Here is a 13,508-nt window from a genome sequence, read left to right on the forward strand (position 1 = left end):
TTTTGCTTGCTAATTGAATTTAATAATTTTTTTCAAAATGTACCCATCTAAACCTGTTTTAGATGTAAGTTTCAAGATAAACTACTTTCCCTAACGTTCTTAGTGAAGTGGGATAGTGTTTGATGCGTTAAAAAAAATAGATTGCAAAATAGTATGTATAGAATTACGTTTCACATAAGCGTTGTAATACTGTGAGGCATCTCTGCTTGGTGAGTATGAGTGATTTAAAAATTTTCTTTGTGCTCTTTTGTGTTTTTTTAAAATTTCTTTAATATAATAGAACTTTGTAATTAAGCAACAGTTCAAATGCTCTACCTCCTTAAGAATTTATAAGCCATCCAAAAGCTTTGCCTTCTTGATAATTTGGCATAGTATTTCTTTTTACAGTAATACTTTGAAGTTTCTATATTTATTTAAGGAAGAAAGGGGTATTTCTTGTATCAGTAGTGGGCACTGACCCTCATGTTTTCTGGGAAACAGCTGTAGCAAGACTGTTTCTGTTTCTGACTTACATATGAATATTTTTAAAATGATAGCTTGAATGAGAGTATGAGTGTTTGACTTGCTTAGAGAAATGTAAGAAATTTTATTGGAATTTATATTAGCCTCTTGATACACCAATATTGCTTAGAGGCCGAGTAATCCAAAAGTTAGGAATGCTAAGTGTTCTTTATGTTCAAACTAATAAAAAAGGGATGAGAACACTTTAGAACAAGGTGTCCAGCAACCAAGAAACAAATGAACAGTTTTTTAGATTTAGCTTGTTGTGAATCTATTTGGGCATGTCATGTACAGTTAAATGGCCTCATTATAAAAGTTCACTTGGTACAGTACATTATGATATGTTAATCAAAACCACTGAAAGTCATTGTTACATAACTTTTTAAAGATAACTTTTTTCCTAAATGTAGAGTATGAGCTAGTTAATCAATATGAATTATCCATTAAATTCAAAAGGTAAGGTATAATAAAATACATTGAAAGCATCTGTTATATGTTTACCTGAATTCGTAATGCAAGAGGTAAGTGACATAGATTAAACTGAAGTACCATGCATATTTTCACAATATAATCAACTTGACATCATAAAATAGTCTCAGAGCTCAAGGTATTAAAAACACTACCTAATTCTTTTATCCTCTCTCCTTCCCTCACTTTAAATGGATTTTACCAGGTTTTCAAATAGTAAGTTATGTGAGATTTTTTTCCCACAGAGTTTCATTAATTAAATGGAATTTCTTTCTTTCTTTTTTTTTTTTAAGACGGAGTCTCGCTGTGTTGCCCAGGCTGGAGTATAGTGGTGCGATCTCGGCTCACTGCAACCTCCACCTCCTGGGTTCAAGCATTTCTGCTTCAGCCTCCCAAGTAGCTGGGGTTACAGACGTGCGCCACCATGCCCAGCTAATTTTTTTGTATTTTTAGTAGAGTTGGGGTTTCACCATATTGGCCAGGCTGGTCTTGAACTCCTGACCTTGTGATCCGCCCGCCTCTGCCTCCTAAAGTGCTGGGATTACAGGCATGAGCCACCGTGCCTAGCAATTAAGTGGAAATTTTAAGGGAAACATTTTTTTCTGGTATGAGACATTTTCTCCAGTTACTTATACCCAGGAAGATCTGGATTGCATAAAAAGTTCTCTTTTATAATGTTACATAGAGCTCACATAATTCACATTCCTGAATTACAGTATTTCAAATTTTCTCTTGACCATAATGAAATAATAGACATTAATAACATTCTGTTAATTTTGTCAGTGTTTAACGTGGGAACAAAATACCCCAGAAGAATTTTATTCCGATTATTCTAAGGAGAGAAAACAAGAAAAATAGCATTAATTACAAAAGTTTTCAATAACCAATTTGTTTCCTTGACAGAAATTGATATGCCTCTAATCTGATATATAGCCTTAGAAAGTCACATACTAATAATATTATTTTGTTGTTTTGCTGCAGATGTGTTCTTTGTGCCATTGTCCTGGAGCAACAATTGGTTGTGATGTGAAAACATGTCACAGGACATACCACTACCACTGTGCATTGCATGATAAAGCTCAAATACGAGAGAAACCTTCACAAGGAATTTACATGTAATTATTTAACTTCTCTTTAAGTTTTTTTTTTTTTTTAACAATTATACTTTCTTTGGGCTTTTGTAAAAATTTTTCCCATTTCAAAGCATTTCATCGTCATCATAAAGGTGTTTTTGATAAGAAATTTAATACTTACAGAAATAGTACAGGAAGTTTAATAATATTTTTTGAATCCAGCTAGTAAATGGGGATAAAGTGTACTGCTCATTTTCTTAACTTGAAAAGTGAGTTTAATTTAGTTTGCTTACTAATTTTTGATTTCTTCATTTTTTATAGGGTCTATTGCCGAAAACACAAGAAAACTGCACATAACTCCGAAGGTACATCATTTAGCCACGTTTCAGCCACTTTTCAGTTTCAAGAAGAAATTTGAGTACAAATTAGTGAATTGTACTATATCAATTTTAACCATAAGATATATCTCAACATTCAGTACATTTAGAAGAATTGAGAAAAGTGTTAGGATAAACTAACGTGCATAGTAAAAAGATCTGAACTTTTTTTTTTTTGTCTGAAACGAAGTGTTGCTCTGTCACCCAGGCTGGAGTGCAGTGGCGTGATCTCAGCTTACTGCAACCTCAGCCTTCCAGTTTCGAGCGATTCTCCTGCCTCAGCCTCCTGAGTAGCTGGGATTACAGGCGCGTGCCACCATGCCAGCTAATTTTTGTATATTTAGTAGAGACAGGGTTTCACCATGTTGGCCAGGCTGCTCTTGAACTCCTGACCTCGTGATCCACCTGCCTCAGCCTCGCAAAGTGCTGGGATTACAGGCGTGAGCCATCGCACCCAGCCAAGATCTGAACTTGTAAGAAAACTTTTACCCCAAAGTCCTTGTAAAGTATATGTTGAAAATCTATCTTTAGTAAGAAATTACGCTGGTGGCTGCGTGTTTCGTTTCTTTTTTTTTGAGACGGAGTCTCACTCTGTTGCCCAGGCTGGAGTGCAGTGGTGCAATCTCGGCTCACTGCAAGCTCCGCCTCCCAGGTTCACACCATTCTCCTGCCTCAGCTTCCGAGTAGCTGGGACAACAGACGCCTGCCACCACGCCTGGCTAGTTTTTTGTATTTTTAGTGGAGACGGGGTTTCACCGTGTTAGCCAGAATGGTCTCGATCTCCTGACCTCGTGATCTGCCCACCTCGGCCTCCCAAAGTGCTGGGATTACAGGCGTGAGCCACCGCGCCTGAACTCGTTTCTTTTCTGTTTTCTTTCTTTTTTTGAGACGGAATCTTGCTGTGTTGCCCAGAGTGCAGTGGTGCAATCTCGGATCACTGCAACCTCTGCCTCCTGGGTTCAGGCAGTTCTCCCGCCTCGGCCTCCTGAGTAGCTGGGATTACAGGCACCCACCACTACACTCTGCTAATTTTTGTATTTTTAGAAGAGATGGGATTTCGCCATGTTGGCCAGGCTGGTCTTAAACCCCTGACCTCAGGTGATCCACTCCTCTCGGCCTCCCAAAGTGCTGGGATTACAGGCGTGAGCCACTGTGCCTGGTCAGCTGTGTGTTTCTTTAAGGATGCTAATTGGGATCCTTGCTACTGTCATATTATAAATGATGTGAACTTGGCAATAGTAGTACATTTTGTGATCACCAGGCTTTCTGTTAAATTTTTATTCACATTTGTAGTACTTAAAAAAATGCGAATGTGTTAATAAGTAACCAAATTTAAAATACAAACTTTAAACATTATTTTATAGTTTGTTTCTACTTAAATTTATATAAAACCAGGTTAGTCATGTTTATATGTAGTTAGCCAAGTTGTACTTGGTCTGTAAAAAGTATGGGAAAACTCTGATATTGAGTTCTGACTTGTTTCAAACATTTTCAAACAGATGGTTTTGGTACTTTTACTAGCAATATAAAATGGCTTAGATGTAATCTGCAATTGTTCTATCCCTTCATTTAGGTTAAGATCTTTAAAATTTTTGTTTGCTTTTGAGAATATGTTGCTTAGAATTATAATGGTTTGAGCACTGTTGTTTTAGGAAGTTGTTTCTTTTATAAAGATTTACCTAATTATTGGTATTCACATGTTAAAATTGGTGGCCCTTTTTGATCTCTGGATCTTGGCTTTTGTAATACAAAACAATATTGTTTCCACTTCTGGACTTGAGATTAGTCCAAATACTTGAAAGTGTTGGGTAAAAACACAGTCATTAGCAAAATCTAGTCTTTAAGGTAAACAAACTGGATAAATAATAACAATGTTTTTTGAGGTGATAAAATATGACGCAAAAAACCTTAATAATGCTTTTCTTCTGTTTTCTCCTCACTGAATTCTAGAATTGAATTGGAAAATCCTTTGTGAAAGATTGAGTATGCTTTTCCACCTTTAATTATTTCAGATTTTAACAGTACATGTATTTCATACTCTTTAAGATTGTAGTGGCCCTATATGGTTTTTTCTTAATTTTTAATTTTTGTGAGTACAGAGTAGGTATATATATTTATGGGGTACGTGAGATATTTTGATACAGGCATGCAATGTTAAATAAGCACATCATGGAGAATGGGGTATCCATCCCCATTTCAAATAATCCAAGTTAAGCTGAGGATTGAGACGATGTTATGCTGTATGTTAAGCTGAGGATTGAGACTATGTTATGCTGTATGTTAAGCTGAGGATTGAGACTCATGATCTGATGAATACAAGTATGAGCACACTGAGACAGGATATTTGAGATAATTAAGGATGATTAATATATACTGATTAATATAAACAGCTCCCATTTTATTCCCTGAATTTCTGAAGCTGATAGTACCATCTAGTGGTAGGGAGAAGTCTCTGCAAACTATATAAAGGAGAATAATTTTGGCCATGTTTTAGCACTATGAAACTTCATAGTGAGAGATCTAAATTCATACTTTTCAAGACAACTTTTCTTTTAATGTAACTGGCAGCATTATTGTAACTTCAGATTTGTGATACAATTAATTTGAATTTGGGATTTGATGTGTACGTCTGTAGAACAGTGGGCAGGGATTTGTATCATTTTTATGTATAGTGTGTTTATACTCACATTGTGGACCTTGAAAGAATAATTCTATAAAGTATTAAAGCTTTATGTTTATTGATTTCTGGCTTTTATCACATTGATCTATCTCAAATTTAGTTGATTTTGAGTGCTTTGTCAGAAACAGAACTTCCAGTTATTCCATTGTTCTAATGGGAAACATATGTTCTCCTTTATGATCGTGATTTATGATGGGAGGTTATAGGATTGTATTTCAGGGACTGTCTTTTAAGAATTGTGCCGCACTAGTCTCCAGAGCAAAGAGGAATTAATATCTATGGTAATGTCTTGGTCATTTGCCATCTGTGGCTCAATACTTACTTTGCTAATACTTGATATGATAAATGCTATTAATATATAATTCAGTCTGCCATGTTAGCTTTATATAAAATGAGCTGTTTTGAAATACTAAATTTGAGAATAATTGCATAATATAGCAATTCAATTTTCCATCACAAATAAAATATTATTGAATATTAAATACCTAAAACCTATGTCATCCATTTTGCTTCAGAAAAAGTGGACTGTGAATTTGAAAAGCAATTTAAAATAACCTATGTGGAGTTTTTAACTATCATTATGTCACTAGGTTATTAGAATGCCCATCCCAGGAACTATATGTATTTACCTGTTAGTGGTGATGGGCTTAGATAAGCTGCCTATAAAATGATTCCAAACATGCAAGAAAGCATTTCTGGGCTGGCGCAGTGGCTCATTCCTGTAATCCCAGCACTTTGGGAGGACAAGGCTAGTGGATCACCTGAGGTCAGGAGTTGGAGACCAGCCTGGCCAACATGGTGAAACCCCGTCTCTACTAAAAATACAAAAATTAGCTGGGTGTGGTGGCGCACACCTGTAATCCCAGCAACTCAGGAGGCTGAAGCAGGAGAATTGCTTGAACCCAGGAGGCGGAGGTTGCAGTGAGCCGATATTATGCCATTTGCACTCCAGCCTGGGTGACAGAACAAGACTCAGTCTCCAAAATAAAAGGAAAGCATTTCGGATGCAAAATATCTCCCCTATCAATGGTGACAGTTAACTGAGGACAGAGTCCCTCTGGAATTATATACAAGCTGGTAAATACATTTCAGCTACTATTTGCCAGGCTGTTAGATAATTGGGGAGATAGGGATAAATTAGATGGGTCTCTGCCCCAAAGGGCTTGAAGTCTAATGTGAGAGATGTACACTAAATAGTTGCACAAGTAATAGGTTACAATTGTAATAAATCATATGAATGAGAAATTAGAGTGCCATGAGCAAATGTTTGGGGGGACCTGTGAGAAAATTTCATTTAAATTAAGTCTTAAAAGACTAAAGAGGATTGGAGGCACATTCTATGCAGAAGGAACAGGATCTTTGAAGACTTAGACAGGAAGGAACTTGATACTTCCAAGGAATTGATAGAAAGCTATGTAAGTAAAAGATAGATTGGGGCAGGCATGGTGGTTCATGCCTGTAATCCCAGCATTTTGGGAGGCTCCAGTGAGGAGATGGCTTACGGCCAGGAGTTTAAGACCAGCCTGGACAACATAGAGAGACCCTCTCTCTACAAAAAATTTAAAATTACCTGAGCATGGTTCTGTGCACCTGTAGTCCCAGCTACTCGGGAGGCTGAGGCAGGAGGATTACTTGAGCCCAGAATTTCAAGGCTGCAGTGACCCACGATCACGCCACTGCACTCCAGCCTAGGCAACAGAGTGAGACTCTGTCTCTTACTCAAACAAACAAAAATGATAGGTAGAGTGGCACATGAGGTTGGGAGGAGAATGCATGGGCCAGATTGGTAGGGATTTTGAATATCATCCTAAGAACAGCAAGAGGTAATTGAGGGTTTTAAGCAAACAGAATGGCTTGTTGTAGGAATCCTGTTTAGTAATGATAGCAGGCTTGGACTAGAGTTGTAATTACGGGGTTGAGCAGAAGTAGACAAATTTAGGAAGAGTGTTTGAAGATAGAATTGATAGCACTTAGCAGGTGCATCCAGTGTAGAGATGAGACAAAAGAGATATTAGAGATGACTCCAAGGTTTCTGGCATATGCAAATGGGTGACTGATGTTGCCATTTGCTTACATAACAGGAGAGGTGAAGTAAGCTTTTGGGGAAAGTTGATGATGTAAGTTTGAAAGATCAAGTTTAAGGTACCTGTGAGCTAGTTAAGTGGGGTATCAGAGAAGCAGATGGATTGATTATATGGTTCTTGTTCTCAGAATAGAGACCTTGGCTAGAGATAGAAATTTGCCAAGTGAGAGTATAAATAATTGCATCTTTGTGAGTGGAGGAAAAATCCCCTAAGGAGAGAGTTCAGAAGAGGAAAGGGCTTAGGACTGAGCCTTGAGGAACTTTAACAATTAAAGGCTGGGTATAGAAGGATGGGCCTGCAAAGGAGAGAGAAACAATGACTAGAGAGGGAGAGGAAAGTCAGATTAGTGTTACATCCTGGAAACCAAAGGAAGGAAGAGAGTAGTTCTGAAGGAACCAAATGGTCAACTTGGTAGACTGTTGAAAAAGCATCCATTAGATGCAGTGACAACGGAGCCATGGGTGACCTTAGAAAATAGTTTGGGTAAAGTAATAGGGGCAAAAGCCATATTGATATGCACCTCGGCAAATGGGAAGTGAGAAATTGGAGATTTGTGACATGGCATGTTACATACATGTCAAAATTCATAGAATGTACCACACTAAGAGTACCCTAATGTAAACTGTGGACTTCAGGTGATAATGATATGCCTATTGGTTCATCCATTGTAACAAATGTACCACTCTGTGTAGGATGTTAAGAGTAACACAGGTAAGCGTCCTAATACGTTTGCTTGTAGAGGGGAGGGGAATAGTTAGAAGGAAGTTAAAGGGTGGCTTTTTTCCCTTGATTGATAGACTTTATTTTTAGAACAGTTTTAGGTTCATAGCAAAATTGAGCAGAAAGTACAGAGTTCCCATATATCTCCTGTTCCCCAACCCCTAACACACACACACACAGCCTACCCACTATTAACATCCCACACCAGATTGGGTGATATTGGCACGTCATTATCACCCAAAGTCCATAGTTTAAGTTAGTGCACTCTTGGTGTGGTACATGCTATGGGTTTTGACATGTATATAATGACATGTACCTACCATTACAGTATCATACAGAATCATTTCACTGCCCTGAAAATCCCATACAGAATCATTTCACTGCCCTGAAAATCCCCTGTGCTCCACCTGTTCATCTCTTTTCCCTCCCAACCTCTGGCAACCACTGATACTTTTACTGTCTCCATAGCTTTGCCTTTTCCAGGATGTCGTGGTTGGAATCATACAGTGTATAGCTTTTTTCAGATTGGCCTCTTTCACTTAATTGCCTTTTATTTTTATTTATTATTTTGAGACAGAGTCTCACTTTATCACACAGGCTGGAGTCCAGTGGCTCAATCATGGCTCACTGCAGCCTCAGCCTCCCAGACTCAAGTGATCCTCCCACCTCAGCCTCCTGAGTAGCTAGAACTACAGGCATATGCCACCACACCCGGCTCATTTTTATTTATTTATTTATTTATTTTTGTAGAAACGGGGTTTTGCCACATTGCCCTGGCTGGTCTTGAACTCCTGGGTTCAAGCAGTCCTCCACCTCAGCCTCTCAAAGTGCTGGGATTACAAGTGTGAGCCACGACTCCCAGCCTTTGGCTTTTTTTTTTTTTTTTTTAAGGAGGAGAATTAATTGATTGATAGACACTTATGAGAAAGGATGCTTTGGGCAGGAAGAAATTGAAGGTAAAGGAAAAAGGATTCAGCACACAAGCAAAACAACTGGCCTGTGATAGGAGGGCATTTCCACTGTAGTAGGAGGGAACAAACAGGATAAGTGGCTCCTATCTGGTCTGTCTTCTCTGTGAAGGAGAATGTAGCGAAAGGTGTGAGGGTTGGAAGCTGAAGGAAAGAGAACCATTTGAAAGAATAGCTCTGAAGACTGGGAGAGGAAGTTTGCCTGGAGAAATGTAAGGTTTCCAGAATAGGTTGAGGGTGCTGTTGAGGTTAGTACCTATGAGTTTATGTAGTGATTCCCATCAGTCAAGTGATGTGACTTTTCCACCAGTAATTCAGGATCCTGTATGTGCATAGAGAAAGTGGCTAGTAGGGTAAATAAAAATTGGGATCTTGCCAAGTGAGTTTAATGAAGTAAAGGGATATGGGAGTTTCAGATATTTGCAAGAGAGCAGTTTGAGCGAGATAGGGAGGGAAGTGATGGCAGGAGAACAAGAAACAAGAAGTCATCAATGGACTGGAGGTCCTAGTAGGGTTGAACAATGAGAATGAAAGTACTTAGGAAAACAAGCATTTGTGGTCCCAGAGTGTGACATAGGGATGTCAGAAATAGAACCATTTTATGTGATTATAAGGTTTTGGAGTGTGGTAAATTGGGGAGAGTCATGCCCAATTTACCAGTACACCAACACTCCTCCTAGTATTATAAAGCCCTGTCTGTCCCTTTACTGATTGTCTTCTCTTCTTAACCACTATTTTCCTTATCTTACCTTCTTCCTAGTTTATGCTCCATCTTCCTCCTCCTAAGTTCTCACATCATTTAACAGTGTGAGGTAGAAAGGATATCTGGACAGAAAGTCTGAAACTGCCCCACAAAGTCTTAACTTGTTTAACTTATTCACAAGGCGAAGTGTCCTCATGTATCAAATGAGACAATTTTAGTTTCGGGGGAGTTGGGGAGGACATAATTTAGTGACAGATATGTGACAAACATTAAAATACAGTGGTGACATCATGGCTGCATTTTACTCTTAAACTTTTCAGGAAAAAGTGTGTATGGATATTGAGAGAGAATGAATGATAAAGCAAATGTGGTAAAATATTATTTTTAGAATCTGAGTGAAGGGTATACAGGAATTTTTATGACAACTTTTTTTATAAGTCTGAAATTACTTAAAAAGATAAAGTGGTGATAAGTGTTAGAATTACAGTGACCACAAAATCCCTTGCTTTCTGAGATGGTGTAAAGGAATCTTTTGTGCCTAACCTTGGAGGCTATAGTCTGTATTTTATTCAAGGACCTGGTGGATTCCCTAATGGACAGTTCTGAAACTTTATATTAGAAATTGCTTGTCAAATGGTATAACTCAGTTTATGTTTCAGGAAATAGGGTCACCATAGTTATGTTAAAAGTATCTTTAAAATGTTATAATTTATGTAGATTTGCAGCCTTTACCTGCTTTAATATTAGTGTTTTGTTTGTTTGTTTTTTGTTTGTTCATTTGGTTGAGACACAGTCTCATTCTGTTGCCCAGGCTGGAGTACAGTGGCACGATCTCGGCTCACTGCAACCTCTGCCTCCCTGGTTCAAGTGATTGTCCTGCCTCAGCCTCCCGAGTAGCTGGGATTACAGGCAAGCGCCACCACGCCCAGCTAATTTTTCTATTTTTAGTAGAGGCAGGGTTTCACCATGTTGGCCAGGATGGTCTTGATCTCCTGACCTCGTGATCTGCCCGCCTTGGCCTCCCAAAGTGGTGGGATTATAGGCTTGAGCCACCGCACCTGGCCACAGTTTGCATTACTTTTATTAAATGGAAATATAGGGAGATTTTGATATTGGTATTAAGCTCTTTAAAAACCTTTTAAGTTGAGTAGTACTGAATAGACTTATGAAGTACTGGGAAGGCAGTATTATATACTGGTTAAGAGTATGGGCTTTGAAATAAGGTCTGTATTTGAATCTTAGCTCTGCCACATCCTAGGCACATGATCTGGGGCAAATTACTTGATCTCTCTCAGAGGAGAGCGTTAGATATTGCATCATCTGTAAAATTTGTTTTGTTTTTTTTAAACCTCATAGGATTATTCTAAGGATTAAATGAAAAATAATGTGTGTACTACTCTAAACAATGGCTCAGTACAGGCATACCTTACTTTATTGCACTTCAGTTTATTGTGCTTCACAGATACTGCATTTTTACAACTTGAAGATTTATGGCAACCTTGCATTGAACAAGTCTGTTGGCATCATTTTTTCCGACAGGATGTGCTCACTTTGTTTCTGTCACATGTTGGCAATTCTCACAATATTTCAAACCTTTTCGGTTTTTTTTTATCCGTTATGGTGATCTGTGATCAATGATCTTTGATATTGCTATTGCAAATTGTTTTGGGACATCATGAACCGTGCCCATGTAAGACAGTGAACTTAATTGATAAATGTGATGTGTGTTCTGGCTGCTTCCCCAACCAGCCATTCTCCATCTCTCTCCCTCTTTTTGGGCTTCCCTATTCTCTAAGACGTATCAGTAGTGAAATTAGACCAATTAATAACCCTCTAATGGCCTCTTAAGTGTTTAAGTAAAAGGAAGAGTTGTACTTTTCTCACTTTAAATTCAAAGCTGAAATTATTAAGCTTAGTGAGGAAGGCATGTTGAAAGCTGAGACAGGCCAAAAGCTAGGCCTCTTGTACCAAACAACCAAGTTGTGAATGCAAAAAAATAGTTCTTGGAGGAAGTTAAAAGTGCTATTCCGGGGAACACACAAATGATAAGAAAGTGAAACAGCCCTATTGCTGATATGGGGAAAGTTTTGGTGGTCTGGATAGAAGATCAAACCAGCCACAATATTCCCTTAAGCCAAAGCCTAATCTAGAGCAAGCCTCTAATTCTTCAATTCTATGAAGGCTGAGAGAGGTGAGGAACCTACAGAAGAAAAATTTGAAGCTAGCAGAGGTTGATTCATCAGATTTAAGGAAAGAAGTCTCCATAACAATAAAGATGCAAGGTGAAAGCAGCAAGTGCTGATGTAGAAATATAGTGAGTTATACAGAGGATCTAGCTAAGATCATTGGTGAAGTTGCCTATACAAAACAACAGATTTTTAATATCAATGAAACAGCCTTGTATTGGAGGAAGATGCCATCTAGGACATTCATAGCTAGAGAGACATCAATGCCTGGACTCAAAGCTTCAAAGTACAGACTGAGTCTTGTTAGGGGCTAATGCAGCTGGTGACTTTAAAGCCAATCCTCATTTACCATTTAAAAAATCCTAGGGCCCTCAGAATTACAATAAATCTACTCTGTTTATGCTCTATAAATGAATGATAGCACATCTGTTTATAGCATGGTTTACTGAATATTTTAAGCCCACTCTTGACACCTACTGGTCAGAGAAAAAGATTCCTTTCAAAATATTACTGCTTATTGACAATGCATCTGGTCATCCAAGAGCTCTGACAGAGATCTGCAAGGAGATGAATGTTGTCTTCATGTCATGCTAGTACAGCATTAATTCTACAGTCCATAGAGCCCATGGACCAAGGAGTACTTTGGACTTTCAAGTCTTATTATTTAAGAAATACATTTCATAAGGCTGTAGCTGCCATACATAGTGATTTCTATGTTGAATCTGGGCAAGGTAATTAAAAACCTTCTGGAAAGGATTCATCATTCTGGATGCCATTGAGAACATTTGTGATTCAAGGACAGAGGTCAAAATATTGACGTTAACAGGAATTTGGAAGAAGTTTATTCCACCCTTCACGGATGACTTTGAGAGGTTCAAGACTTCGGTGGAGGAAGTCACTGCAGATGTGGTAGAAATAGTAAGAGAACTAGAATTAGAAGTGGAGCCTGAAGATGGGACTGGATTGCTGCAATCTCATGATCAAACTTTAACAGATGAGGAGTTTGCTTCTTATGGATGAGCAAAGAAAGTAGTTTCTTGAGATAGAGTGTACTTCTGGTGAAGATGCTGTGAACATTGTTGAAATGACAAAGGATTTAGAATATTCCGTAAACATGGTTGATAAAGCAGTGGCAGGGTTTGAGAGGATTGATTCTAATTTTGAAAGAAGTTTTCCTGTGGGTAAAATGCTATCAAACAGCATCTCATTCTATAGAGAAATATTTCACAAAAGAAAGAGTCCATCAGTGCGGCAAACTTCAATGTTGTCTTAATTTAAGGAATTTTCACAGCCACCCCATCCTTCAGCCATCCACCACCTTGATCAGTTAGCAGCCAACAGCATCAAGGCAAGACCCTTCACCAGCAAAAAGATTACAACTTACTGGAAAGCTCAGATGATTGTTAGCATTTTTTTTAAGCAATAAAGTATTTTTAATGAAGGTACATACCTTTTTATATACATAATGCTATTATACACTTAGTAGACTACAATATAGTGTAAACATAACTTTTAAATGCACTGGGAAACGAAAACATTTGTGTGATTTGCTTTACTGCGATACTTGCTTTACTGTGATAGTCTGGAAGCAAACCCACGATATCTTGAAGATGTCTGTAAATACTGTGTTCTATATCATTATTATTCCTTTAAACTTCCACCTGCTTTTATCACCATCTTTTCATGTGCTCTTCCTTAGATGACAATGGAATTTAAATTCTTTGTACTTTAACTTGGAAAATTTTAGT

At 38.0% G+C, this 13,508-nt stretch overlaps 1 protein-coding gene across 3 annotated transcripts in view; it reads left to right on the plus strand.

The window, feature by feature from the left end:
• PHF6 (PHD finger protein 6) overlaps positions 1 to 13,508 on the plus strand; it is a 54,284-nt gene that overhangs the window by 16,081 nt on the left and 24,695 nt on the right. For all 3 annotated transcript variants that reach the window (XM_033201111.1, XM_033201109.1, XM_033201110.1), the window contains exons 4-5: positions 1,951 to 2,084; positions 2,364 to 2,407. In XM_033201111.1, the coding sequence (XP_033057002.1) occupies positions 1,951 to 2,084; positions 2,364 to 2,407 (178 nt within the window). The remainder of the gene's footprint in view (positions 1 to 1,950; positions 2,085 to 2,363; positions 2,408 to 13,508) is intronic.

The sequence above is a fragment of the Trachypithecus francoisi genome, unplaced genomic scaffold, assembly GCF_009764315.1.
Source record: "Trachypithecus francoisi isolate TF-2019V2 unplaced genomic scaffold, Tfra_2.0 Lachesis_group6, whole genome shotgun sequence".
NCBI classification, from domain to species: Eukaryota; Metazoa; Chordata; class Mammalia; order Primates; family Cercopithecidae; genus Trachypithecus; species Trachypithecus francoisi.